Source organism: Thyridium curvatum (assembly GCF_004353045.1).
Source record: "Thyridium curvatum strain D216 chromosome Unknown NODE_62_length_255573_cov_84.952434, whole genome shotgun sequence".
Classification (NCBI taxonomy): Eukaryota; Fungi; Ascomycota; class Sordariomycetes; order Thyridiales; family Thyridiaceae; genus Thyridium; species Thyridium curvatum.
In genome coordinates this window covers 1-25,712 of record NW_022156817.1, presented here as the reverse complement: position 1 = coordinate 25,712, position 25,712 = coordinate 1, and the positions used below count along the sequence as shown (strand labels likewise).

Below are 25,712 nucleotides of genomic sequence, written 5' to 3'. Positions count from 1 at the left end.
ACGCACCTCAAAGTCTGGCATGCCAACGCGCTTCAGGACCGCGACCTTTGGCCGTGTCAACCCTTTTCAGCTGCCAATCCGGGGCCGAGGCATCGGTTTCAACAGAATCAACATCCCTCCCTATACATGATACGCAGTATATCCCTTCAGACTCGTCCTAAGCAGCCAGTTTATGCGGCACACGATATCCCCAGTACCAGGACAGGAGCATGGCAGATGAAAACCCGAGCAAGGACAGCCCTCGCAGCCTGAAGATTGATCCGGCAGCAAATCAGGGCAGAGCCAGGGCCTCCGCCATGCCGGACTCTCCCGCCGGATCCGGATTCAGGCTCCGCCGCTCGGCCACGGTCAACGACGCCAGCCGTAGGCACAGCTGGGGTCCCAACACCGAGTTCACCTACGAGCCGCCGACCTCGCCCCTGAGGCGAAGCTCCAACTTTTCCGAGATTGGCCAGGAAGCGCGCGACATTCTCAATCCGGTCCCCGACCCGGAGTGGCAAAATGCGCCGCCGCAAAACTCCAAATGGGACTCGCTCCCTCTGGCCCTCGCCTTGCTGCCCCCGTTGGGCGGTGCTCTTGTTCCAGGGGGCAGTGCCTTTGTCACCGATCTTATGCTGCTCGCCTTGGGTGCTCTGTTCCTCCACTGGACAGTCACACAGCCTTGGTATGTCCTGTGACTCGAAGTGTCTCGGTCTTGCGACTTACATGTTCAGGATTTGGTATCACTCGGCGCAGCAAGTGCGGGTTGCCGAGGAGCTTGACAACGATGCCGCCGTAGAGAGCGATCTGGATGGTGACGATACACCGTCGCTCGAGGCGGTCCCTGAGGACGAATCAGTGCAGCCTGGTCAGACTACCTCGGAGGCGAGAAATGCCGCTTTGAAGGAGCTGTACCGCCACGAAGTGTTGGCATTGATGGCTTGCTTTGTCTTTCCTCTCCTTGGAGCATGGCTACTCCACGCGATCCGTGGACAGCTTACCAGGCCCTCCGAGGCCGTGATTTCAAACTACAACCTCACAGTTTTTGTGCTGGGCGCAGAGATACGACCTCTGAGGCACATGATCAAGCTCATCCGAGCCCGTACTCTCCACCTTCAGAGGATTGTTCAGACAAACCCTTACCAGAGAGAGGGGAAGGCAACAGGCGAGGTTGCAGAGCAACTGCAGCAGTTGGCCGAGAGACTCGACGAGATCGAGTCGCGAGCCGAGGCCGCAGAGACAGCCGCCACACAGGCTGGCCAGAAAGCAGATCGCGACCAGGAGGAGGATGCTGCGACAAAGGCCAAGAAGCGAGAGAGTCTGCTCCGAGAGGTCAGGAATCAAATGCAGCCAGAGCTGGATGCCCAAAGCCGAGCCATGCGAGTCTACGAAAGGAGGCTGAATGTGCTGGCGACGCATTCCCAGAGCCAGTTCAAATCGATCAACCAGCGCCTGAATGACGCCGTCACCCTGGCAGCGGCGGCTGCCCGCAACCGATCCTCGGCTTTGAGCTTCTTCTCGTGGGCTGCCAACTCGCTCGTCTCCATTGCGATGGTGCCGATCCACCTCGTCGTCTACATCCTCACTTGGCCGTACATGACGCTTACAACATACATGGGCGGTGACAAGCAAGCCCCTCCCGATAAGAGCCGCAGAGGCGCGCGGGCCCATAGGAATGGCGCTCTGCACTCTAGGTCAGCGGAGCGCGTACAGGTCCGGCCGCAGCGCAGGTAGGTATGGCGATGGTGATGGTGGCAAGACTGCTCTGCCAGAGCTTGGACAGACAGGACGGAATGATGAACACTGTGTATCACCTGAGATACAGCAATACGGGCAATGGGTAATGGGCGTTATGATACCACGGGAACTTGTTTGGGCTTGGGGGACTCTGCACGACGTCAAAGAATACGAGTATTACTTTGACACGACGTTATTTGTGTGTTCGCGGGACTGCAGCTGATTTGCTCCCTTTTTGGCCGGAAACGGTATTGTTCTTCCCTGGCGGCTCGACAATAGAATGCATTAAGCAATGTCAGAGGGCACAGAGGGGGCCCTTGTGCACTCGTCGTGTCCCGTGAGTGCGCACATATTCCAAAAGGGCGGTGACGCGGCAACCTGGGCTGATTTGGGTCTTTTCGCGATCTTGATTCCGGCCCATGAAGTGGTTACATACGGAGTAGTGATGTCAAAGCCGCCCCCTGGTCCGGTGGGTATCCTCGCTTCTTCCGACAAGACTGACACAGACCAGCACTTTATCGGAACTGTGGGATCGGGTCTTCCAGTGGAGTCATCACGGAGAGGTGAATAAATCTACGAGGTGTCGTCGAAGAGAATAAATGGGTTTCCTTGCAGTCCGATCCAAGACAGTTTTGTGGCCCGTAATCAACGACCTGCAGCGCCTTTTACATGATTAACACACACTACCAGTACACCAACATCGACTTGGGGGGGTGATCGACGAGAGAAGGGCTCCAGGAGGGCTAGAAAAGCGACACCATCGTCCTGGTGGAACTTGGATAACCGGGATGATGTGCAGCAAAGCAGTGGGCCGTACGACATGAAGCTTTGCAGAGCTCCGACATCACGAGCTCGGTGGCTCTGCGGGGAAGCGATTGGGCGAGGGAAGCACTTTTTGGTTTGCTGCACGTTCGCTCCTGTTGACATACAAGTACAATGATACAGCATACCAGTAGTTACGGCTGCTCTCGGTGCGATTCATCATGTCGTGTCTGCACAAGCTGGGAAGGCGAGGCAACATAGTCTACAAGTACAAATTACTGAACAGGATGAGCCCGGAACGAAATCTCCAGCCAGCCGACCATCCGTGGACAGTGGGACTGTGGACAGTTGCAATCCTTGTCAACTGGCTGGCTGACTTCCCTAATAATCTAGCAAAAAGCCCTCCGGTTTGTACAAAGGGACCATCGCGATCCTGAATCCCATGTGGCCGTGGCAGGCTCTCCAAAGTCGCGTATCGCCTGTTCGAATCCACGGGTGGAGCCCAGTTTAATTGCACACCCGCGCGTGCGACGTTCGAGGGTACCAGTTTGGGCAATGCGTACCTGACTAGAGGGGGGTGGGCCGGAGCTTTTCCCGCATGGCTAGCGCCCTTCAGCTCGGGGAGGGTGCTGCCACTAAAAAAACCGCCCAGTCTATGTTGGCCGTCACACCGGCACTCTCATTGCATCACCGGCCGGTCGTCTCTCTCGAGGGCCCATCATCTCTCCAGAGAGGAAGAGACTTTTCGTCGCGCTCAGCTCGGTCGACCACATCATGCGGGGTGGTGTTCTGTCTGCTCCACAGCCTGTAGTTGCGATCTTCACGGGCCTCAGAGTAGCTAGGTATCGGTCTGGCAACCCAATCAGTGCCACCTTCAATAGCCTTGGCCACTAGGCAGGCATGGATGAAGGGTCGAAGTGCAGTTTTCTCTTGCTTCTTTTCCCTTGCAGTCAGTCCTCTTGCGCGCGTAAGCAGCAGAAGCCCGGCCGAGCCCGTGAAGCACACCGGCTGCAAGGACTCGTCAGAGATGGTAACGATGCTCTGGCCATGCTCAGGTGCCGGCCAGCTCGTCAATGAGAGACGCTTCGTGCCACGGCTGCTGGGCCCGAGCCGTCTTTGTGTGCCATGTGCCGAGCTCGAGTCCGGCAGAGGTCTTCAGCATCTTAGGCAGAAAACAGAGCCGTGTTGGAGCAAGGACGGCACATTGTCAGATATATTGAAAAAGCGCCGTGGTGCTCAGCCGTTGCGCAACGTCCTGTGACAAATCTAACTCGGTAGGTTAACTTTGCACACACATATTTATGATCGATCCTCCCGCGCCTCGATACCCTGCTGCTAAGATAGTGCTGGGCCGAGTCGAGTGGACACTGTTGGAGCAGAGTGGGACCTCCCTCCATCTCGAAATTGCTTGATGACAATTGATTGACTTGGAGCGGCGCCGATGAACCAGCTTGGTAGTCATTGCGTCGAAAGGAGGACTTGGCATCCACCTGTCTAAAGTACTTGCCTACTTACCTACAAGTAACTACACCATCTCCGAGGGCTGCATGCATGCAGGTCGCGACACAAGCAGACCGCATGCAAGGCCAGTCGCTGTGTGACGGGGAAATTGAGAGCAGACAGCACATCAAAAGCAATTTTTACACGTCAGGCGTGCAGCGCTCACAGCCACAGGGGTTCCATGGAGCCCACTCACCTGCGAGGCCAGCAAAAGACACTGGGCACCCTCGAGAATCAAACCCCCTGGTCCATTGAAGCAGCCTCGAACTCTGGCCGTGACGCCTTGAGGGTGGGTACCCCTCGAAGATCCCTGCAGGAAAACCGTCGACGCAGCAGAGTACCTTGAGTACTAGCCAGACCCCTGCCAACCTTGTCACAAGTCTCCTAGCGTTCGCGCACCGCCAGCCTCTAGTCCAGCATGTTAATCTCCCGACACTTTGTCTGCCCAGTCGGATCACAGGTCACTGGCCCGGGGTCTGGGCGGGATCGAACCTGCTCCTGCTCCTGCTCCCGCAAGAGAACTGGGTTTTTTTTCGAACAGAAACTGGTGTGAAGGAGGGAAATTGGATGCAGCAGAGAAGATCCCCGCCACGTCTCTGGGCCGGGCCCTCGTCGTCCAACCCGTCTGCCGTTTGCCGGTTATGACCTGATGACGCCTGAAACGCGTACCGGCTGGTTGGCCCAGGTTCGTCCATCGAGATGGCTCTTTCAGCCTGGACCTCGAGCCAAGAGGCTGATCCAGACGAGCAAGCGTGGCTCGCCTGCCCTGGTAGCCCTATTGACCTCTCCCAGTCGGTCCACTCTCTTATCCGATCTCGTTCCTGGCATTATACACCAGGACTCTCTTCTTCCGCAGCTGTCATACTTTGTACCATGGCCTGGCTCCTTGTAGTTTGATCGTCGACAAGCTTCCTTCTGCGCGGTGCACCGCCGCCATGCTTGACTGGCTCCCTACCCCTGGTTTTCTTCGTCCACGTCCTGCTACTCCCATGACCTACACACCTATTCTTCTCACATCATCTCACTCGTTCTTGGTGACAACACTTTCTTTTGTGGTTACTGCCTGCTTCGGTCCTTACAGCCTTCGCCAGGTAAAGCGCTTGCCTCGCTATTACGAGGCCATGGTTATGGCTTGAACCTATTCTTTCCTACTTCGATCGTTTGCATTAGTAACTTACACTCACTTATACGTTCGTTCCCGTCGGGAGGCGCTGGACACCGGTCCTCTACTTATCGTTTCACATCACACACTCTTAGCATATATGTTATATTATCTTCGGCATCTAACGGGACCGCCGTTTATTTGTCTCGAGGAAGACCAGAGGTAGTAGTAGTGTCTTTATCCTCCATCACCGGTACTCTCCTCTTTGTGTCGACCGCAAGGATGTTGGCTCGCGGTGTGCAGATGCGGGCCCTGGTCTGCCTCTGCCTCTGCTTCAACCTCATCGCCGCTGGCCTCCTCGTCCCTGTAAGGAGAGCTGATCCCACCCCAACTCCGGCGGACGCTCCGGCGACACTGTCAGGATCTGGAAGAGGGGATGAGACGCCTTCTTCCTCGCCCTCCGTGACTGAGCCTCCTAGGACGACATCGGGTGAGGCTGCGCCCGCGGTTGAGGCAACATCCAATTCCACTACGACCTCGTCAACGAGAACCTCGGCGCCAGTTCCAGGGGCAACAGCTGTCAACGGAACTGATGCGCATAACCAAACTCTCTTCAACAGTAAGTCCACGTAGGATTGGTGCCTCGGCTCGAATCCTTTGGCTGATCGAACAATTCATAGCCACTATCGCAGCTGGAGAGCTCCCATTGCAGCCCGTCGTCACGCCGGGATGGGCCGTCGCTGGGGTTTTCATGCTCTGCACCGGTGTTGTGTACACCCTCGTCGGGATCAAGACACAATGGCTGCATACCTACTTCTCCACAGCCTTCCTGGCGAGCTTGGGAACTACGGTCTTGATCGTCTATGTCATGACGCCGCCCGTCTCCCCTGCCATCCAAGGGGCGTATGTGGTGGCGGTTGTCTTGACGGGAGCAATCCTGGGAGGAGCGGCCATCGTATTTAAAGAGATCACCGAAGGCCTGGGCTGCTTCCTCGGTGGGTTTTCGTTGAGCATGTGGCTGCTCTCCCTCAAGGACGGTGGTCTCGTCACAGGCACGGGCGCCAAGGTGGGATTCATCGCGGCTTTCTCCCTAGCTGCTTTCGCGCTGTATTTCAGCCACTACACGAGGGAGCGCGGGCTCATCGTGTGCATTTCCTTTGCCGGGGCGACGGTGACCGTTCTCGGCATCGACGCCTTCAGCCGCGCCGGTCTGAAGGAGTTTTGGGCGTACATATGGGACCTCAACGGCAACTTGTTCCCCTTGGGCGCCGACACCTACCCGCTGACCAAGGGGATCAAGGTCGAGCTTGCCGCCACTGTCATCATCTGCCTGGCTGGCATCGTATCCCAGCTGAAACTGTGGAAGATTGTCAAAGAACGGCGCAGCAAGAAGGAGGAGACAAAGGCTGAAAATCAACGCCAACTGCAAGAGGAAGAGACCCAGATCGGGCGCCAGGTCGAAGCGAGAAATGCGCGGGAAAGAGACGAATGGGAAGCGGTGTACGGGGACGGCGAGCGGGCTGTCCAGGCTCGCAACCCGTCGTCGGATTCTGGGGTTGGCGACATGGAAAGCGAGAAGAAGCACAGAGATAGCCAGGGGACTGCTACCATGAGATCTCGGCACTTCTCTGTCACCGAGGAGGAGATCGAGCTGCACGAGATCCCGCTCCAGGAGGAAGCAGCACCGGCAGTTCCGCCCAAGCCAAAGGCCGCTGCTGAGCTCGTCATGGAGCAGGACCAGGCGCGCGGTGTTGTTACCGTCCGGGTCGCCAAGGACGACATTCCCGAAGGCCTGCCGGCCCGGCAGCCCGAAGATGAAGAGCCCAAGGTATGGTACGTGGGTGCCGACGGAGAGGCACGGCGTTCGTCGGCGTCCGCAAAACGAGCCTCGCGAACCTCCACCGGGCCCGAAGTTGTCCCGCTACCGTTCCGGGTACCGCACGTGAGAGACGCAGACGAGACGAGCCAGGCAGACCGATCCTCGGTGGCTACCTTTGCCGACGAGGATGCCCTCTCCGGGGTAGCCAGCAAGCGAAACTCTTTCGCCAAGCGGCTGTCTCGGGGGTCCGCAGAGCTCCTGCGGAGTATGTCTCAGAGATCCAAGCGCGACAACGGCGAGAAGTCGCCTCTGCCAAACGAAGTTACCGGCGAGAGCAGGGAAGACCTTTTCGTCTCGAGGAACGCCGATCGCGATGACAGCAGCTCGATTGCCGCGACAATAGACGGGATCAGCTCCGACGGTGATGCGTATACTGTGCGGGATGGCGGCGAGTCCCGCAGCATCGAGATCAATGCCCAGTTGGCAGAGATCGAAAGGGCTGACCAGAGGGGAAGCAAAGCCAACAAGGACCTCGCCGAATCGAACAAGTTGGCTCTTCCGACCAAAGACAAGCGGGTGTCTGCCGCAGAGACTGTCGCTACTGATATATTGAATACGTCGGAAGGGGGCGAATCGACGAGGAATAATGATAATACATGTAATACGGAGAGGGCAACGGAAACGCCTCATGTCAGCGATTCAGACGCCGGCACGAGGAAGGCGAAGTCGGTAAACTCGGTGGTCTCAACGCCGGCAAGCCTCACGAGAGAGCACCTGCCCCGTTCTCTGTCGAGGATCGCCATGTCGTACCGCACAAACGAATGGGCAAAGCATCTCAGCAATGCCGAGACGCCGGCGCCAGAGACGCTGCAGCTGAGCGAGTACGTCGAAGAAGCTGCTCCGTCGCCAACTATGGAGCCAGCGGCGCCAGTGAACGTGGAGGAGCTGCAACTGACGGCGGAAAACGCGGCTCCGGCCCCGGCCGCCCCGAGGTCGGCGACTGCCATGTCGCAGTACCCGTCCACGGCGTCGTTGCCGGCGCAGGCACTCTCGCGCTCAAACTCCAAGCAGTCCATGCTGAGCATCCCGGCTTCGCAGAGCGCGGAGCAACTCCCGATATCATCGGGCGGCCTGTCACCTACCCTCGGGTCCAGGCCCGGCCAGCAGCAGGCATTCCCCAATCCGTACAGGAGCCACTCCGGCGCGATGAACCGCCGCACCTCGAACCTGTCGGTGCACCCCATCGCGGAAGAGGCGGCGGACAGTGGCCAGGTCCCGGACAGTCCCGGTATGCCCCTGCCCGACGAAGGGAACAACTCGGGAAACACGTCCATGTCGCCGTCGCCGGTGCCGCCAGAGACGAGCGCCTTCCGGGCGCCGGTCCCCGGCGTGGTCTCGTACTCGAGCCCCCAGACGCTCATCGGCAAGCGAGAGCTGTTCCTCCGCAGCAAGTCGCAAGGCTCTCTCGTCGGGCCGAGTCCCATCCCGGAGTCCATGCCCATGCCCACCATCCCGTCGGCCGCCAACAGCGACGCCGGCTCGGTGTACAACATGCCGGCCGGCCCGTACGGGACCTCCTTTTCCTCGCAGCACATCGACGTGGACGACATGCCCCTGAGCCACCGCAAGGAGATTCTCCGGCAGAGCAGCCTGGCCGCCCTCTCGGGCGCGTCGTCGTCGCGGCCGCCCAGCCAGATGAGCTTCGCGACAGCCGCACCGCCGCCGCCTCCTATCCCTGCAGCAGCAGCAGCGCCGCTCCTCTCCATCCCCGCCGCGTCGGCCGACAGCATCCCCTTCAACAGCCACCAGCCCAAGCGCGCGTCGGGCCTGCCCAGCCAGGCCGCCCGCGAGGCCCAGCTCGCGCAGTTCCGCAGCTCGGTCGCCGCCGAGCTGCGCGCCGGCACGCCCATCGTGCCCACCACCGCCTCCGGCAGCGGCCGCGAGACGCCGCTGCTGACCGGCCTGCTCGGGTCCGTGTCCCAGGGCGGGCTAGCGCTGCCCCTGTCGACGGCGGGGCGCGACAGCGAGGTGCGCCGGGGCATCGACGCGCAGCGCAGCATGCTCATGGGCCAGAAGGAGGCCGAGGCGCAGCGGCGCGAGATGGAGCGGCTGGCCAAGGAGCGCGGGGACCGGGCGTTTGAGGAGAGCATGCGCCGCGGGGAGCTGCTCGAGGCGCACCAGGACGCCATGCGGAGGATGCAGGCCAAGGCGCGGGGCAGGTGAGGATCGGGAGACGGACACAATCCTTTTTTCCACACATAATTTTTTTTCTTTTTCTTCGAATTGTCTAATTCCCTTTTTTGGGGTTAGTTGAGAGGGGGCTCTCGGCTGGCATTTCTTCTGTACACATACGGGGTTTGGAGGTCCCTATTTGGATAGATAGGCATGGTTGGTACATGGGTAATAGGACGGGACGGATGGTCGGGTAGGCAAGGGGGGAACAAAACACTGGACAATACCATATGAGTGGCACACACGGACGAATGGGGAAACATGGATGGATGTTGGCTCTGGCTTCAAAGGAGGATGGCTCACGAGTGTGTGGCGCTTATGCGGAAAAGATCAACGGCTTTCAGTTTCGATTCTTTACATGCCTTTTTACTCTTCAAGATACCACCCATCCTTATTACATACAAACAAATTCAAACTTGTCGTAACATCACGCATCGCCCAACGGACTCCCGTTCCTCCCTCTCCTATTCCTCTTCCACCCGGTGCCCAGCCGCCGCGCCGCCAGCACGAGCTTCTTGTCGTTGATCTTGATCTCGCTGCCCGTCTGGAACAGCAGCATCGACAGGAGAATGACGCCGACCGAGACGACCCAGTACACATACACATGCTCGCCGCCGGGGAGGTAGTCCTCTTTCATGCTGAAGTAGCTGGCGAGCCAGGCGAACGGCGTCAGGATGAGCGCGAAGTAGGTTGTCAGCTTGGCCACGTTGAGCGAGCGCTCCGCCTCCTTCATCTGCACAAACGCGGCGATGCTGTGCGTGATGCGGTCGTACTCGATGCGCTGCTGCTCGAAGCCTCGGTACAGGTGCTGCAGGTCGCGGTCGACGGCGGCCCACTCGCCGCACAGAGAGCGCCCTTGGCGACGGATGTCTTCGCGGTAGGCCTCGGTGGGCGCCGCCCCAGCCGCCACAATGGTCTCGCTGCTGTCGTTGTCGTCGCCCTCTTCTTCTTCTTCTACTTCTTCAACACCGTCTTCCTCCTCTTCTCCTCGGTCTTTCCGCTGCTGCTGCGCCGCCGTCCTCTTGGGCTTGCTGGCGCACCCGCCGCAGCAAGACGGCTGCGGCGCCTGGTGGCGCGGCAGGCCGAGGGCCTCGAGCGTGCCGGCCAGCGACTCGACAAACTCGGCGCAACGGAAGCGGCTCCACTGGCCCTCCACGCGGCGCGACTCGGCGGCCTCGGCGTCGTTGGCGCGGCGCAGGGACCAGCCGCGCGAGCGCATGCTGGCCGCCTGGTGCGTGACGAAGGCGAGGACGTGGTTGAAGTGGGCGGCGACGATCTTGCGCGCGAACAGGGTGGCGGCGACGGACGGGTCGGCGAGGGCGCTGCGGGGCAGGCACCGGCGTAGGAGGTGCGAGTGGTGCGAGAAGTAGAAGCGGAGGTCACCGATCATGGAGTCGTGCTCCGGGTGGTGATGGTGGGCCTGAGCCCAAGAGGCGCGGGCGCCGGGCGAGCAGGGCGCCGGGGAGGGCCGGCCGGTGGCGATGTTGAAGCCGTGTTTGAAGGGGCGGGAGGGCGTAAGGTTGCGGGTGGTGGTGTCCTGAATGACGCAACCTTTGATCAGGGGGTCGCAGAGGATGATCGCTAAAGAGCGAGGCTTTGGGTCAGTGTCTGACGGACAATGATCATGAAAGGGGAAGAAGGACTTACCATCCCAGCTTCCGTCGTCTCCGTAACGGGTTGACCAGAAGGAGACTTTACGGCTTGCAAGGACAAGCAAGTTGCCTGACCGCCACTCGTGGCATTGTATAGCCCGCCCGGTCGAGGTGCAGACTGCTGTCCATGTCTCATCGTCGTCGGGGAAGACAAGCTCTGTGGGGACAAAGTATCGAGGCTCGAAGTATTCGAGATGGAACTGTTCATATGGACGCAGCTCCGAGGGCAAGCCGGGGATACGAATATCTTCGTTGAAGTCGAAGCGGGTAACCAGTTGCAGATGGTTTTGGATGAAGTCTTCTCCAACCTGTAGAGGCTCCTCGGCGAGAAGGTCATTCAGAGCTGAGAGCGGCCTGGCATCTTGCATCTGTATGTTGATACCAGAGTCCGTAGGGCCCTCCGGCCTCGGAACAGATGCACATAGTTCAATTAGAATGACTCGTCGGCGGGGCTTATTGGAAGGTCTGGGCGAGTGCAGCTCGTCTCGGAGGCTGGGAATATCGGTGATGTAATCAGAGACCTGAGCCTGCTGTGCATCTCCAAGCTCGATCACGCAGGCACGGGACCAGCTCATTGTGATTCACTTGAAGTGCGGTCGAGAGTATGCAAACACTTTGTATGGGCACAAGACATAAAAGATCGGAATGTGATAACAACGACGAAATGATCAGAGATGAAGGGTGCAAGATGAACTTCCGTCGCACACCATATATAGACACACGCTTCTCTGACCTGGATAGCTGTGATACCCAGAACGGGCAGGTGCATGACGATGCGAGGCAGTCTCACCAATACAGACCAGTCACGGGCAACTGAGATATCGCTCAGCCGCAAGCCTCCAGGCTGCAAGGCGACTGTGCCTCCTTGCCAGACAGGGCCGTCATCAGGGCGCAACCGGGCGGGCTGTGACTGCGGCCGCGATTGGACGAGAGTAAGCCGGGGTTGGAGAATTGACGTATGAGTCTGTAAGTCTAGACCTTGTCACACCAGAAAGGGTGGCTCGGCGGTTTTATGGCGGAACGGGAGGGGCCGTTTTGAACGTCGACTGTCTGAGACAAAAGAGGCACTGATCATCGCCGGTCACCAATTCTGGGCGGGCGCATTCCAGGCGACTGAGCTCTCGCCTTGCAGATCGCGTCCAGTCAGAAATCTCGGTATGTTGCACCTTGCGCACGCCGGTCAACGCGGCCGGTCTGGCGGGGCTTGTTCCGGGTCCCGGGCTGGGCAGATCCACCGGAATAGCTTCATGGTGATCTAGGAAACCCGGCGAGTGTGGTGTTCACGGCCCGGGTCTCGGAGCGTGGTGAGACTGACCACGGGCGTTAAGGCACACAGCACGGCTGTGGCAAGCGAACAGGGTCTGTTGCGCTGTAGCAATCCGAACCCCGTCCAGGATTATGGCAGAGGAGAATCGGTAATAGCGCGGACTGGGTTCGTCCCCGTCATCGCTCAAACGATCTTGGTGCCATTGGATGGTGGGTCGGCCAGCTCCGCGATTCGGCGGCGGTCAACCCTTAAATACTTCGGCCGAGCTCTGCGGAGAACCATGATTACATCCCCAAGCTTTTGCTGTCCGTGATGACACCAGTCGAGGGACTGGTGACTACCGGACCATGGCCGACGACCCGACTCCGGCAGCCGGGCCAAGCCAAGACGGCCCGGCTCGCAACAAATTTGTCTCGTGGGTGATCAAGATATTCAATTTCATCCTCGGCCAATATATTTTGATCATGTTTGGCCTCGCCTGCTTATTTGGATACCTCTTTCCTCGTAAGCGCTCTCGTGCGTGGTTCGGATCCGTTGAGAAAGTGCTGACCTGGCTTGCTTGCTTTCCTAGACGTCGCCGCACATGGAGGTGTCATTAAGTCCGAGTACAGCATTCTGTACGGAGCGGTGGCATTCATTTTCCTAGTCAGCGGCCTGCAGATATCGCACCAGAGGTTGCTGGCGAATTTGCACAACTGGAGGCTGCACTTCATTACTCAAGGGATCAGCTTTATCCTGATCCCTTGCTTCCAACTCAGTGAGCCTCGATCCTCGCTGTCTGAGTTGAATGGCGACTCACCAGTGTATTACAGTGATCGTACACATCATCATTGCAGCCGGCGACCTCAGGACCCAGGTCATTGATGTGGGCATTCTGGTGGGCATGATCGTGGTCAGCGCCATCCCGACCACGATTGCGTCGAACATCATCATGACGAGGAATGCTGGAGGTGACGAGGCCGCAGCCGTCGTCGAGGTGGTTTTGGGCAATGTGTTCGGCGCATTTCTGACTCCCGGCCTGGTGTATGCCTTCATGCCCAAGAATCCAGAGTTTGATGCGTGGAGGCCTGCCTCGCCGAGTACCGCCGGGCTCATGTATGCCCGTGTTGCAAAGCAGCTCGGCCTCACCGTCCTGGCCCCTCTCTTTGTTGGCCAGGTGATTCGATACTTCTGGACGAAGCAGGTCACATATGTGCTGAATACGTTGAAACTGGCTAAGATTGGGACCGTGTGTCTGGCTCTGCTGGTGTGGTAAGCGCGATCCAAGAAGATGCATTCCTTGACTCCCAAGTAGGAAAGTGCTAATTCGCATCAGGACCACCTTTTCCGGGGCTTTTGAAACCGACGCACTGTACAAGATCACGAAGGCGTCTGTCATCTTCGTTGTGCTGTTCAACATCCTCGAATACGTGATATTCTCATTCATCTGCTTCTACATGGCTCGGCCTCCGAAGCCTCTGGTCTCTTTCGTCAACACCCACGTCGCAGACTCGAAGGCCCTGTCACGTCTGCCCGAGAAGCTCAGAAGGCCGCTGAGGACGAGAAGGATGTCCCAGATCGAGATGATAGCCATATGCTTCTGCGGCGCGGCAAAAACCACGAGTCTTGGTATACCTTTGGTCGAAGTTATGTGGGCCAACGCCGACAATCTCACCCGGGCGTACATCCAGATCCCGGTACTGCTCTACACGATCGAGCAAGTTTTTATGGCGCAGATTCAGGTGTATTTGTTCAAGTGGTATCTAAAGCGCTCGGAGAGAAAGGCCAAGGCCAAGGCTGAAGCAGAAAGCGGAGAAGGTCTAAGAAATAGCGAACATAACGATCTGGAATTGGACTCGTCACCGTCTCCTCGAGATGAAGGCAATGAAGAAGGTCTGGATAGCAAGAAGGACCCAGATCCAGACAAGCAGTCCATTCGGGAAGTGCAAGACAGCTCGAAGAGCGCTCAACCTGATAGACTTAGCATTAATGACAGATAGGCACTCTGCATTCAATGTTCAGCTCAAGGTTTCTGGCTGAAGAAGTGCAGCTCTCTTAAACGGTTCAGTGTGGTGCATCTCCACCCAGCGTATTGGAAAAGAGTCAAAAGCTAGCTCAATAGCGACGATCTTGGGATTTTTTTTTCTTTACTCAGAAGCCACCAAGTCACACAACCCGACAAGATTTGTTGCGGTCTATGAATGTATGCCAATCAAAGGTCTAAAAGAATGACCACAGCAAAGTTCGCCCTCGAGGACACGGTCCCGCTGCCCAACTCGGAGGTGCGCATGCCCCGGCTCGGCTTCGGCGTCTACCAGATCCGCGGCGATGCGTGCCTGCAGTCCTGCCTCGCCGCCCTGCGCGCGGGCTACCGCCACATCGACTCGGCGCAGCTCTACCGCAACGAGGCCGAGGTGCGCGAGGCGATCCGGCGCTTCGGCCTCGACCGCTCCCAGGTCTTCGTCACGAGCAAGATCCGCTTCCCCGAGTCCACGCCGGACAAGACGTACCGCTTCTGCCTCAAGAGCGTGCGCCGGCTCGGCGGCGAGGCCGAGGACGCCTACGTCGACCTGTTCCTCGTGCACATCCCCTACAGGGGGTTCGAGGAGCGCAAGGTGATGTGGCAGGCGCTCGAGAGGCTGCTCGAGGAGAAGAAGGCGCGCGCGATCGGCGTGAGCAACTACTCTGTCGAGCACATTGAGGAGATGAAGGCGTATGCCAAGGTGTGGCCGCCTCACGTTAACCAGATCCTTGTAAGTAGCTTTATGTCTATCTATGAGTAAGAAGGCGACTAACAGCTAGGGTAGCTACATCCTTGGAATCAACAACGCGAGGTTGATGTGTACTGCAAGAAGCACGGTATTGTGGTGCAGGCCTTCAGCCCTCTCGTGCGGGCCGAGAAACTTGATGACCCCACGCTCAAGGTCGTTGCCGAGCGCTATGGCAAGACGCCGGCTCAGGTCCTGATCCGGTACAGCCTCCAGAAGGGCTGGGTGCCGCTCCCGAAAAGTGCAAAGGAGGCCAGGATCAAAGAGAACGCGGATGTGTACGACTTTGAGATCTCGTCGGGCGACATGGACCTCCTGGACTCTCTCGATCCAACTCCTCACACCACCGAACAAGAAGAGTGATGTGTCTCATGCTCACATGAGCTCTCGAAGTGGATGCATCGCTGCCTCGTACCGTTGTAGTGTCGGGCTTGGGATCTAGAAGAGGTATACGTAGGCTGCAGTTGGTGTCCAAATGTTGTCTATCGGCCGAGGCGATGGTGGAAGCTTCTCCAAGGCAACCCGCGTCGACGGATTGAAAACGGCCGCGTACTTTGCCCATCCGCTGGACCTGTCCGTGCCGCGGAAGATGTACCTCGGAACCTGGTCGCTCTCGGTCCCCTGCGCCACAACTCGAACGAACTGCTCTCGCATCATGAGATACATCTCCATCGCCGGCATATTGTTTCGGTTGTCTGTGTCCTACTGGTTGTCCGCAAAGCAGAGGGGGGCTTCCTCTGGGCGAATTCCCAGAGGTTTTCTTTTAGGGTGTCGATATCGTCCACTGCGACCATGAGGTCCTTCAGGTTGGTGGCCGGATCGACGTATGAATCGAGATGCTGGACATGGAGCTCCAAGTATTGGATTGCGGCCAAGTTTAGAGTCCAGAGGCCCCAGCAGATTACCTGCTCCATCCCGAGAGAGCTTCGAATGGCCCACAGCCAAACTATCAAACATGTCTCGGAGCCTTGCTTCAAAGGAGAGCTGACCTCTGATAATAGGCGCATCTATATGGCCGCAGTTTCAATCACAATTTTGAGGAAGGATGTGTGGAAGTTGACATTATTCCAGTTAAATATGGGTAATACGTTTATTGTGTTTCTTTCAATGCTGCCGAGGGGTGGCGAGTCTCGGCTCTCACCAGAGAAGATCAACTTAGAAGCAAACTGTATAGCCTCCCCGGCATCTGTTGAGTTTTGTTGTTTGCCTCGTTCATCGCATAACGCTATGGATCTTCTCATAGTCCACTCGGTAATCGCATGATGAAGGCAGATCACCCAGGTAGTGTCGAAAAGGGTGAAGTCCTGGCTCCTCCCCGTCCACGGGGGCCCAAGTGCTCGATATCAGATACGTGAACTCCCAAGACGTGTACCCGTCCATGAGCCAGCTCGGCTGGGGCGTGGTATCGGATAACTGCAAACGCGTAGATGGCTGGAAGACCGCAGCGTGGGGCGCAGGAGCGGTCGCGCGAAAGAGAGATCTGGACTCGTATTGGAGGTAGTCACGGATCGTTTGATGCGCGAAATGGTCTTCTCCCATGGCGAGGTACAGCTCCTTGGATATCGGCTCCTTGGCTAGATGTTCCAGCACAAAGGGCCAGAAATAGTCTAGCTCCCCAGCCGACTCGAGTATGAGAGTCAGGGTGTCCAGCTTCAGACCTGGAACTTCTTTGGCCAACCACTTCAAGTCCTCTGATGGGAGATCATCGTATTCGCAGACGGCGGGTAGGTTGATAACCAAGTGGCGGACCAAGCCGAAGTCGAATCCCAGAGGCCTGGCTGTCTTGATCGAGTCGAGAAGGAGCATTCGGTCGTCGAAGACGAGCATTACACTGGATAGCCACCGCTGGCCGACCTCCTCGTTGATTTGGCGGCAAGTCAACCGGAAGCGTAAGGGGGTTATATGCCTCTTGGCTTGTCTCTCTTTGTCTTCTTTGCTCTCTGCATCGTCGTCGTCATCGTCGTCCTCGTCCTCGTCCTCGCCTTCAACATCGGTGGCAGCGTCAGGCCCGTCAAAGTAAATAGGCTGGCTCAAGACTTCGTCGTAAATCATACATCGAATCTCCAGAGGGAGCTTTCCGAGTAGAGAGCACCTTCGTGTCTCGATACTCTGTTGCTGGTCCATGATGGACTTTGGGGGTTGCTGTTCTGTTGTTCTTTGATGTTTTGGTAAAGATGGTGGGTTTGCATAGGCTGACAAGTCTAGAGGATCGTTCTTTTGACCTTTTAAACACCGGCGTTGAGTACACTTGTGTGTAAGTGTTGGGCGAGGTTGACAATATGTATTGTCACAATATCTGAAAAAAAGGAGCTCAAAGCCCATGACGAAGCGAGTAGATGAGGCTTGTCCATGTGATATTTCAACGACCCCTTTGTCCATACCCGTACAATAGGTGCATGTCCATCTTATCTGTAACATTTTTTTTTTGGCATCGACCTAGGCAAGTGTTTTAAGAGCCTTCGTCGTTGTAGGCCAAACAATTGTTTGAGATGATCAATAGCTTCTTGGGGACAATGGCAAGGGAGACAGCATTTATCATTCAGACAATAGACAATGGACGAACGCACGCCTCTTCAAACCCTCCTCTTGGGTTGTATCAACTACTATTCACTCTACCCTAAGGAGGTCGTGACATCGGCAAACGTACACAACCTACTACACACATCCGATGTTGACGGGGCGGGATGAAGTTGCAGGTGGATCGGGGACTCGGTTGAGTTCCAAGTGATGGGGCACTTCTCACGGGCTTGCAGCCTGCGGCCCCACCCGGCGTCACTGAAGCTGCCTGGAAGGCCCGCACGCCAGTGGGTGGGTTGGCGCCACACCCAGCCCAGGTCATCAGCCAGAGAAGCTTCCACAAGCTCCGGGTGCCGTCACAGCAGCTGCAAGACTTAGTTGATCGCCACTGTGATGAGTGACCGAGAACCCCCCACAGCTGAGCGGCAACCACTTTTGACTTCCCGCCATCCATCGACTGATTATTGTTTCTCCTGCAGATTTCCTGCCTGCTCTGTTGCTGCTGCCTCCACGGCTTCATTTCTTGCATCTTGACCACATCGCCCCTTCGAAGGGACCCAACCTATCCGTCCTCAGCATTCATTCATTCATCTCATCCACCATGAGCCTCGAGAGGCCCCTCCGCGGCGGCTGCCAGTGCGGGCGCAATCGATACATCATCGAACGGCCCCAAAACGCTTCACAGCTCGCACAGGTCCTTTTCGACACCGGTTCATCTCACAGTAAGTGTCAGATATTGGCCGGACACGGGTTATTGTAGATTACGGAGCGGCCCAAAACTCGATTGGTCGCATCCCAAGGCTCTGGAGCACTCGCGGCTGACGCACTTCTCGAATCAGGAACTTCGCTAGCTTCACCACTCGCGGCCTTCATTCGGGTGCCCCTCGAATGGTACCACAGCACGACTTTTGCCTTCTTCCCAGACGAGACCAACGCTACGATCCGGAAAGTCTATACCCACCCGTCGGAGCAGCATGCAAAGCGTCACTTTTGCGGCTTCTGCGGAACGCCGCTCTCCTACTGGTCCGAGCAGCCCCGGAGCGAGGCCGACTTCATCAGCCTCACCCTCGGGAGCCTGTGCAGAGAAGACCTGGGAGACCTGGAGGACATGGGCCTGATCCCCGACAGGGAATCGCCGACCCCTCCCGTCCAAGAGGAGACGTCGTCAACGTCGCAGCCGGGCCCGGTGGTCGTGCACGAGTCGCGCGGGGTGCCGTGGTTTGACAGCATGGTCGAGGGCAGCCAGCTGGGCAAGCTGCGCACTAGCAAGGGCAGCGGCCACAGCAGAGATGGCATGGTAACCTACGAGTGGGAGGTGGTAGAGTGGACGGCCGACGACGAGCTCGACGCCCCAAGCCCGGCTAAGAAACAGCGACAGGACACGGGCGACGAGGACGCGGCTATGGAGGGCTCGAGCCGCTAACAGGACGTTGTTGCAACGTTATATGCGAGCTTGGACCTATGATCCGAGTGGCAGCGTCCATCTTGCGAGCCACCGTGCTGTGGCAAATGCTTGTTTTTTTTTTTTTTTTTTGCGTGTGCATGGTCTCATTTGTCGACGACGACGACATAATGATGGAAGAGGTGTGTGTATTACCAAGTGACTGCGGTGTTGGCTTATTTTGGCTTCTACTCTTTCCACCGGAATTACCGCAGGTGGCTGCACCGCTCGTGGGAGGGGAGGTGAGCTATCAATCCGGGTAGGAGAGTATCTTGGCGTTGCAACGGGTTGATTAAAGGGTTTGAGGAGTTGGTGGTGCGGATTCCAAAGCTTTAATTAAGCATAAGTGTGTAGGATCTCTCAGAGGAAAAGGTAGCTTGGTAGCTCCAATCGAGATCAAGGCATTGACACATGAGACGCACGCCCGATGCCACCCCGCGGTCATGTTACTCGATACTGTCGCACCGCCGGAAGGAGGCTACGCCGGCATCTGGAAAGAGACGGAAATGGAGCAAACATTGAATCGGCGAGCTGCTTGACCCCCCCAAAGCGGCCGAGGATCCGGCAGACGGGCGGTCCAGGGCGGTACGGCCAATCGGATCCGCAGCAAAGGGGCCAGGTGTGACCAGACAGGCTTCGAGAAGGATGTCTGATGGGGGGGCAATCGACAGAATGCCATGCTGTATTGCATGCACGACTGACAGCTTTTGCTCACGTCCACTGACTCACCCTGCCCGCCCATGCAGATGCAGATGCAGAATGCTAAGGGAGTGCCGAGGTTTAGGCGAAGGGCCGTCCTGTTCCTGTTCGCTGGGTACTGGTCGCTTGTGGCATTGCTCGGCGCAACTTGCAGGTGTGGTCTGCGTATCCAGGTGGCCGGAATGGCGGGCCGTCGCGGTTTTTCTCGTTTTGGCTTGAAGAATAGCGCACAGGCGAAGGGCGGAGCGGGCGGCGCATGATATGTTTGGGGGGATCAGATGATGATGGATCACACTGACTGTGATCTACCTACGCTGGTGCTGGGAATATGCCTCATGCTGTCGCATATGTGATGCGTCAGTACGGTGAGACTTTGGGTTGAGAACCGGACGAATGTCTGTTCGTTTCGTGGTAATTAGATGGGCTTCCGTCGTCTCGCTTTCTGTTGCGCAATGCAGACCGTAATGAGAATAGGACATACGGAGTATGCTACCGTTAGGGCCTGCAAAAGCTCCATGGAACCTTATTAGCTTCTCACAAGCACAATCTGGGCTTCGCCAGTGTCCCGTTGTTTCTTAGTTACCCCGCGGTGGAGTCTCAGGCGGGTTGACGTGCCTCGAAGCACTGCAGGCAGGGGTTCTGTAGGGGGTTTCCTTAGCGACCAAGCAACCGTTGGGAGGCCCGCGCCCCCCGCGCCATCCCTCCCAGCGCTGGATCTCCGCCGCCACCACGCGGGCTACACGGGAGGACTGGCATCGGGAGCCAGCATCAGGGTCCAATCGTCGCGGCCAAGACCCAGCTTTTCTTCGGTCTTGACGGTCCGAAGGCGGCAGAAACCTCGACAGAGGAATAGATCGTCTCCGGGCCAAGGACGCTCGTCCAACAGACAGAGCATCCGACTCATCCATGCGTTGCTGCAATGGAGCCTTGTCTCTCTCTCTCTCTCTCTCTCGCTCGACGTGTATAAAGATGCTGCTACCGCCCCGACTCCCCTTTCCAAAGGATGCCATGTGAGATGGTTCTCTCTTGTCAGTGATTAACAGACCGGTTCGAACAACCTATAATCTAAGTCCGATATATCACCGCTATCTGGACCATCTTGCTTCCTCATTCCTGGAAAGGTATGTGACATCCAACTACAGCCATGGATAAGAAGGAAGCTTAGTCCGAGACTTGATCCTTTCCTTGCCTTGCTCTTGGCAGTCCCTAGCTAACTCGGACAAAGGTGTAATTTATCACTTCTTCTATTAGACCATATCACAAACCGCCCAAGTCCTTGGGGTTTGTGTCGCCATGTCTCTGCCCAAAGACTTTCTGTGGGGCTTTGCAACTGCATCGTAAGTCCGCACCGGTTCTGCCAGGCTGCTCAGTGCCCAACAAGAGAAGAGACAGAGAGTTCCCTCAGATCAGGTGAATACGCTGCTGACATGCACCTCTCGATGTGAAACAGATACCAGGTCGAAGGTGCCGTCGACAAGGACGGCCGCGGACCTTCAACATGGGACGCATTCTGCGCCCAGCCTGGCAAGGTTGCCGACGGCTCCGACGGCTCAGTGGCGTGCGACTCGTACAACCGCACCAAGGAGGATATCGACCTCCTCAAGTCTGTCGGTGCCAAGTGCTACCGCTTCTCGATATCTTGGTCCCGCATCATCCCGCTCGGCGGCCGCAACGACCCGGTGAACCAAAAGGGCATCGACCACTACGTCAAGTTCACCGACGACCTGATTGAGGCCGGCATAGAACCCTTCATCACCCTCTTCCACTGGGACTTGCCGCTCGGCCTGTACGAGAGGTACGGCGGGATCCTGAGCAAGGAAGAGTTCCCGCTCGACTACGAGAACTACGCCCGCATCCTGTTCAAGGCCATCCCCAAGTGCAAGCACTGGATCACCTTCAACGAGCCCTGGTGCTCGTCCATCCTGGGCTACAATACCGGCCTCCACGCCCCAGGCCACACCTCGGACAGGAGCAGGTCTCCCGTCGGCGACAGCGCTCGGGACTGCTGGATCGCCGGCCACAACCTCCTGCTCGCCCACGGGCGGGCTGTCAAGGCATACCGCGAGGAGTTCAAGCCCACCCAGGGCGGCGAGATCGGCATCACCCTCAACGGCGACGCGACCTTCCCCTGGGACCCGGAGGACCCGGAGGATGTCGAGGCGGCGAACCGCAAGATCGAGTTTGCCATCTCGTGGTTTGCCGACCCCATCTACCACGGCGACTACCCGGCCTCGATGCGCAAGCAGCTCGGCGACCGCCTGCCCAGCTGGACGCCCGAGGAGATCGCGCTCGTCCAGGGCTCCAACGACTTCTACGGCATGAACCACTACACGGCCAACTACGTCCGCCACAAGAAGGGCGTGACGCCGCCGCCCGAGGACTTTGTCGGCAACCTGGACACGGGCTTCGTGTCCAAGAGCGGCGACGTCATCGGGCCCGAGACGCAGTCGGCCTGGCTGCGCCCTTGCCCGCGCGGCTTCCGCGACCTGCTCGTCTGGCTCAGCCGGCGGTACGGCGGGCCCAAGATCTACGTGACGGAGAACGGCACGTCGGTCAAGGGCGAGAACGACATGCCGGTCGGGCGGATCGTCGAGGACGACTTCCGCGTGCGGTACTTTGACGGGTACGTGCGGGCCATGGCCGAGGCGTGCGCGCAGGACGGCGTCGACGTGCGCGGCTACATGGGCTGGTCGCTGCTCGACAACTTTGAGTGGGCCGAGGGCTACGAGACGCGGTTCGGCGTCACCTACGTCGACTACGCCAACGACCAGAAGCGGTACCCCAAGAAGAGCGCCAGGGCGATGAAGCCGTTGTTTGACAGCTTGATCAAGCAGGACTAGCAGGTGGCCTGGAGGGAACTCACCTCCTTGTTCAAAGGGTAACTAGATGATGCATGGGTAGCAAGATGGATGGATGTCTGGTGCATCCAGGTCGGGGTAGGGTACAAGTAGTCAGCATGGAACATAATAAACTGTTTTTTTTTCTCTCTTTCTTTCTGAAAAGCTGAATGGCGTCTCTCGTTTCTTTGGTGCCTTCTTGTTCTTGTAGAGATACGGAGTAGGTGAATTTCCGTTCTTGGTAAGACTCGGAGAGAAATAGGGGGTACCTAGTCTTGGTACCTGGTCTTCTCCACACTCCAACCGAGGGGTTCAAGGCTCGAGCTGGGGCAGCCAAAACCGGGGTCCGAGGATGTGTGGAGTCGCCCTCCTCGATCCGGAAGGGCGCTTAGCCTCCCCGGTCCAAGCTGGATTGCATCTTATTGCTCCTCTTGCGGCGGCGTCGAATGGCAACTTGGACTCGCTTGATGATTCTCACAGATGCAATAGGTTGGGGAACAGCAGCTCCTGGGATCTCATATCTCTGACCAAGCCGTTCGCAGGCGGGTTCAGGCCTCATACAACATCTTGACTGCTCGTCCAGCGCGAAGGGCTCCTCGACCAGCATTCTGCTGCGAGATAGTCTCGGTAAAGCTCGGCTTTCACCTACCCTGACCTCCCAGAATTTGCGTGTAAGTGCCTTCGCACAAAAACGCACGACATTTCTGGCATCCCTCCTATAAGACACACACTTCTCCCAGTCGGTTACTCTTTTTCCTCCAGGGCGTTGCGCTGTACACATATACACGGGGCAGCCAGCCAGACAGACATACACACACATCATCACACATACACTCACACTCCCACACATACACTCACACACATACACTCCCATACACTCCCTCCCACACACACACACATACACACACACACTCAAGCCCATCGTCATGTCTGGCCCGCCGTCTCGCCTGCGCTCCGTCCTGGGCCACCTCTGGGGCCCGGGCCACGGCCACGAGACGACGACCCCGAACCACATCCACCAGCTCTCGCCCACCTTCTTCCTCGAGCGCGCCGCCGCCATCGAGCCCAACGCCGAGGCCGTCTACCACGTGACGGCCAACGGCCGCGTCCTGCGCCGCGACTACCAGGAGCTCGCGGACCGCGCGCGCGGGCTGGCCTACTACCTCCTGCGCCGCGGGTACCGGCGCGTCGGCATCCTGGCGACCAACACGCCCGCCTTCCTCGAGTCCATCTACGGCGTCATCGCCGCCGGCGGAGTGCTCGTCCCCGCCAACTACCGCCTCAAGCAGGACGACATCACGTACATCTTTGACTTTGCCGAGGTCGACCTGATCATCGTCGACGCCGAGTTTGAGCACCTGCTCGCCGGGTTCAAGAAGGGGCATCCCAATGTGCCGTTGCTCGTCGATACGGTAAGTATCGGGCACGGAGAGACTTCGTAGGAGGCAACGCGAGTGAGTTTTGCTGACCGTAGGATGTCGTAGGACACTGACGCTACGGAGGGCGAGCTGTCGGGGCCCTTTGACGAGGCTGTCCTCGAGGGTCTGACGTTTGACCGCGAGAACGGGGCTCACGGCTGGGCGGGCCTGCAGTCTGCCCGGGTAGCGAATGAGGACGACATGATCGCCATCCCCTTCACCTCGGGGACGACGTCCAAGCCCAAGGGTGTCGTGTACACCCACAGGGGAGCGTATCTGGCGGCGGTAGGCAACATCGTCGAGTCTGGCTTGAACGTGCCGTTCGGCCGGTGCAAGTATCTCTGGACACTGCCCATGTAAGTGCCACTACTTGTTTTTTTTTCTTTCACTTTTCACCTCTTGGCCGCGAAAAGAAGAAAGGAATTGCTGCTGTAGACTGACCCGACATGGATCTATCTCCCAGGTTCCACGCCATGGGATGGACGTTCCCCTGGTCGGTCTGCGCCGTCCGCGGAACGCACGTCTGCCTGCGCAAGATCGACTACCCCCTGATCTGGAAGCTGCTCAAGGAGGAGGGCATCACGCACTTCAACGCCGCGCCCACCGTCAACACCCTCCTCTGCGCCTCCCCGCAGGCAGAGCGCCTGCCGCAGCCGGTGCAGGTCACCGTGGCCGCCAGCCCGCCGACCGCACACCTCTTTGAGCAGATGGTAAGCCCACCACCACCACCACCTACCCCTACCTACCTACCTACCTCCTTTATTCCCATCTACCAATGCGAGAGGTCGCCCGTGGACTAAAACTCATGCTTTAAACCAAAACTCCAGACCGACCTCAACCTGCACCCGGTCCACGTCTACGGCATGACCGAGACCTACGGGCCCATCACAAAGGGCTACATCCTGCCCGAGTGGGACGCCCGGCCCAAGCACGACAAGTACGCCCTCATGGCGCGCCAGGGCCACGGCTTCCTCACCAGCCTGCCCATCCGCGTCATCAAGCCCGACCGGCCCGAGGACGAAGCCCCCGTCGACGTGGCCCGCGACGGCCGCGAGATGGGCGAGATCGTCTTCGCGGGCAACATCTGCGCCAAGGGCTACTACAAGGACCCCGAGGCCACGCGCCGGCTCTTCGCCGGCGGCGTGCTGCACTCGGGCGACCTGGCCGTGTGGCACCCGGACGGCAGCGCGCAGATCCAGGACCGGGCCAAGGACATCATCATCTCCGGTGCGTTTTGACAACCCCCCCCCTCCGAACCAACCAACCAACCCAAACCCCCCTTAATACTGACGATTGCTTTTCTAACCCTTGACAGGCGGCGAGAACATCTCCTCGGTCGCCCTCGAGAGCATGCTCGTCGAGCACCCGGACGTGCTCGAGGCCGGCGTCGTCGCCGTCTCCGACTCGCACTGGGGCGAGCGGCCCAAGGCCTACCTGACGGCGCGCGAGGGCCGGGCCATCGAGCCCGCCGCCTTCATCGCCTGGTGCAAGCACCAGAGCGCCATCAGCAAGTTCATGGTGCCCCGCGAGGTCGAGGTCGTGCCCGAGCTGCCCAAGACGAGCACGGGCAAGATCAAGAAGAACGTGCTGCGCGAGTGGGCCAAGCACGGCCGCCGGGAGGGGCAGTAGCAAGCCCGGCAGGCAGGCAGGCAGGCAGGCAGCGAGGAGCTAGGTTTTGTGGGCGCAGTCTGGATATCAGAAAGGGGAACGGGAACGGGGGCACATAGTTGGGGGAAGAGCCCCCCTTATCTGGGTGGTGATGAGGCGGAACACTGCATTGAGCATGGCTAGACAAAGGCATTGCGTGTGTATATATGATTGCAAATCTACGTTCAAGAAAGCACAGTTTGATTCTGTCGCTCATGATGATGCATTGCTCGACTATGTGATATTACAAGTAGATATCCGAATCGAATGCCAGATAGAAGGATGGGTGGGTATTAGGGTAGACAATGAGAAGGAAAAGGGGGCGGGGGGGGGGGGGGGGGGGGGGGGGCGACCCC

General features: G+C 58.2%; 9 protein-coding genes across 9 annotated transcripts; 7 read left to right on the top strand and 2 right to left on the bottom strand.

The window, feature by feature from the left end:
• Window positions 1–209: 209 nt before the first annotated feature.
• On the top strand, window positions 210–1,713 carry E0L32_008964 (uncharacterized protein; the record flags this gene model as incomplete). Its single annotated transcript, XM_031143876.1, has 2 exons — window positions 210–664; window positions 714–1,713. The coding sequence occupies 2 exons, from the start codon at window positions 210–212 to the stop codon at window positions 1,711–1,713; spliced, it is 1,455 nt and encodes a 484-aa protein (XP_030991484.1).
• A 3,649-nt stretch (window positions 1,714–5,362) lies between these two features.
• On the top strand, window positions 5,363–9,122 carry E0L32_008963 (uncharacterized protein; the record flags this gene model as incomplete). Its single annotated transcript, XM_031143875.1, has 2 exons — window positions 5,363–5,699; window positions 5,761–9,122. 2 exons carry the CDS (start codon window positions 5,363–5,365, stop codon window positions 9,120–9,122), a joined length of 3,699 nt encoding a protein of 1,232 aa, XP_030991483.1.
• A 436-nt stretch (window positions 9,123–9,558) lies between these two features.
• On the bottom strand, window positions 9,559–11,358 carry E0L32_008962 (uncharacterized protein; the record flags this gene model as incomplete). Its single annotated transcript, XM_031143874.1, has 1 exon — window positions 9,559–11,358. One exon carries the CDS (start codon window positions 11,356–11,358, stop codon window positions 9,559–9,561), a length of 1,800 nt encoding a protein of 599 aa, XP_030991482.1.
• Window positions 11,359–12,397: 1,039 nt separating this feature from the next.
• Window positions 12,398–14,029, top strand: E0L32_008961 (uncharacterized protein; the record flags this gene model as incomplete). The annotated part of the gene is made up of 4 exons (XM_031143873.1): window positions 12,398–12,554; window positions 12,622–12,807; window positions 12,863–13,301; window positions 13,366–14,029. 4 exons carry the CDS (start codon window positions 12,398–12,400, stop codon window positions 14,027–14,029), a joined length of 1,446 nt encoding a protein of 481 aa, XP_030991481.1.
• Window positions 14,030–14,257: 228 nt separating this feature from the next.
• E0L32_008960 (uncharacterized protein) lies at window positions 14,258–15,160 on the top strand (the record flags this gene model as incomplete). Its single annotated transcript, XM_031143872.1, has 2 exons — window positions 14,258–14,782; window positions 14,837–15,160. The coding sequence occupies 2 exons, from the start codon at window positions 14,258–14,260 to the stop codon at window positions 15,158–15,160; spliced, it is 849 nt and encodes a 282-aa protein (XP_030991480.1).
• Window positions 15,161–16,009: 849 nt separating this feature from the next.
• E0L32_008959 (uncharacterized protein) lies at window positions 16,010–16,921 on the bottom strand (the record flags this gene model as incomplete). The annotated part of the gene is made up of 1 exon (XM_031143871.1): window positions 16,010–16,921. The coding sequence occupies one exon, from the start codon at window positions 16,919–16,921 to the stop codon at window positions 16,010–16,012; it is 912 nt and encodes a 303-aa protein (XP_030991479.1).
• A 994-nt stretch (window positions 16,922–17,915) lies between these two features.
• On the top strand, window positions 17,916–18,737 carry E0L32_008958 (uncharacterized protein; the record flags this gene model as incomplete). Its single annotated transcript, XM_031143870.1, has 2 exons — window positions 17,916–18,036; window positions 18,115–18,737. The coding sequence occupies 2 exons, from the start codon at window positions 17,916–17,918 to the stop codon at window positions 18,735–18,737; spliced, it is 744 nt and encodes a 247-aa protein (XP_030991478.1).
• A 2,010-nt stretch (window positions 18,738–20,747) lies between these two features.
• Window positions 20,748–22,294, top strand: E0L32_008957 (uncharacterized protein; the record flags this gene model as incomplete). The annotated part of the gene is made up of 2 exons (XM_031143869.1): window positions 20,748–20,791; window positions 20,905–22,294. 2 exons carry the CDS (start codon window positions 20,748–20,750, stop codon window positions 22,292–22,294), a joined length of 1,434 nt encoding a protein of 477 aa, XP_030991477.1.
• Window positions 22,295–23,217: 923 nt separating this feature from the next.
• On the top strand, window positions 23,218–25,338 carry E0L32_008956 (uncharacterized protein; the record flags this gene model as incomplete). Its single annotated transcript, XM_031143868.1, has 5 exons — window positions 23,218–23,703; window positions 23,776–24,065; window positions 24,173–24,419; window positions 24,537–24,936; window positions 25,025–25,338. 5 exons carry the CDS (start codon window positions 23,218–23,220, stop codon window positions 25,336–25,338), a joined length of 1,737 nt encoding a protein of 578 aa, XP_030991476.1.
• Window positions 25,339–25,712: the final 374 nt, after the last annotated feature.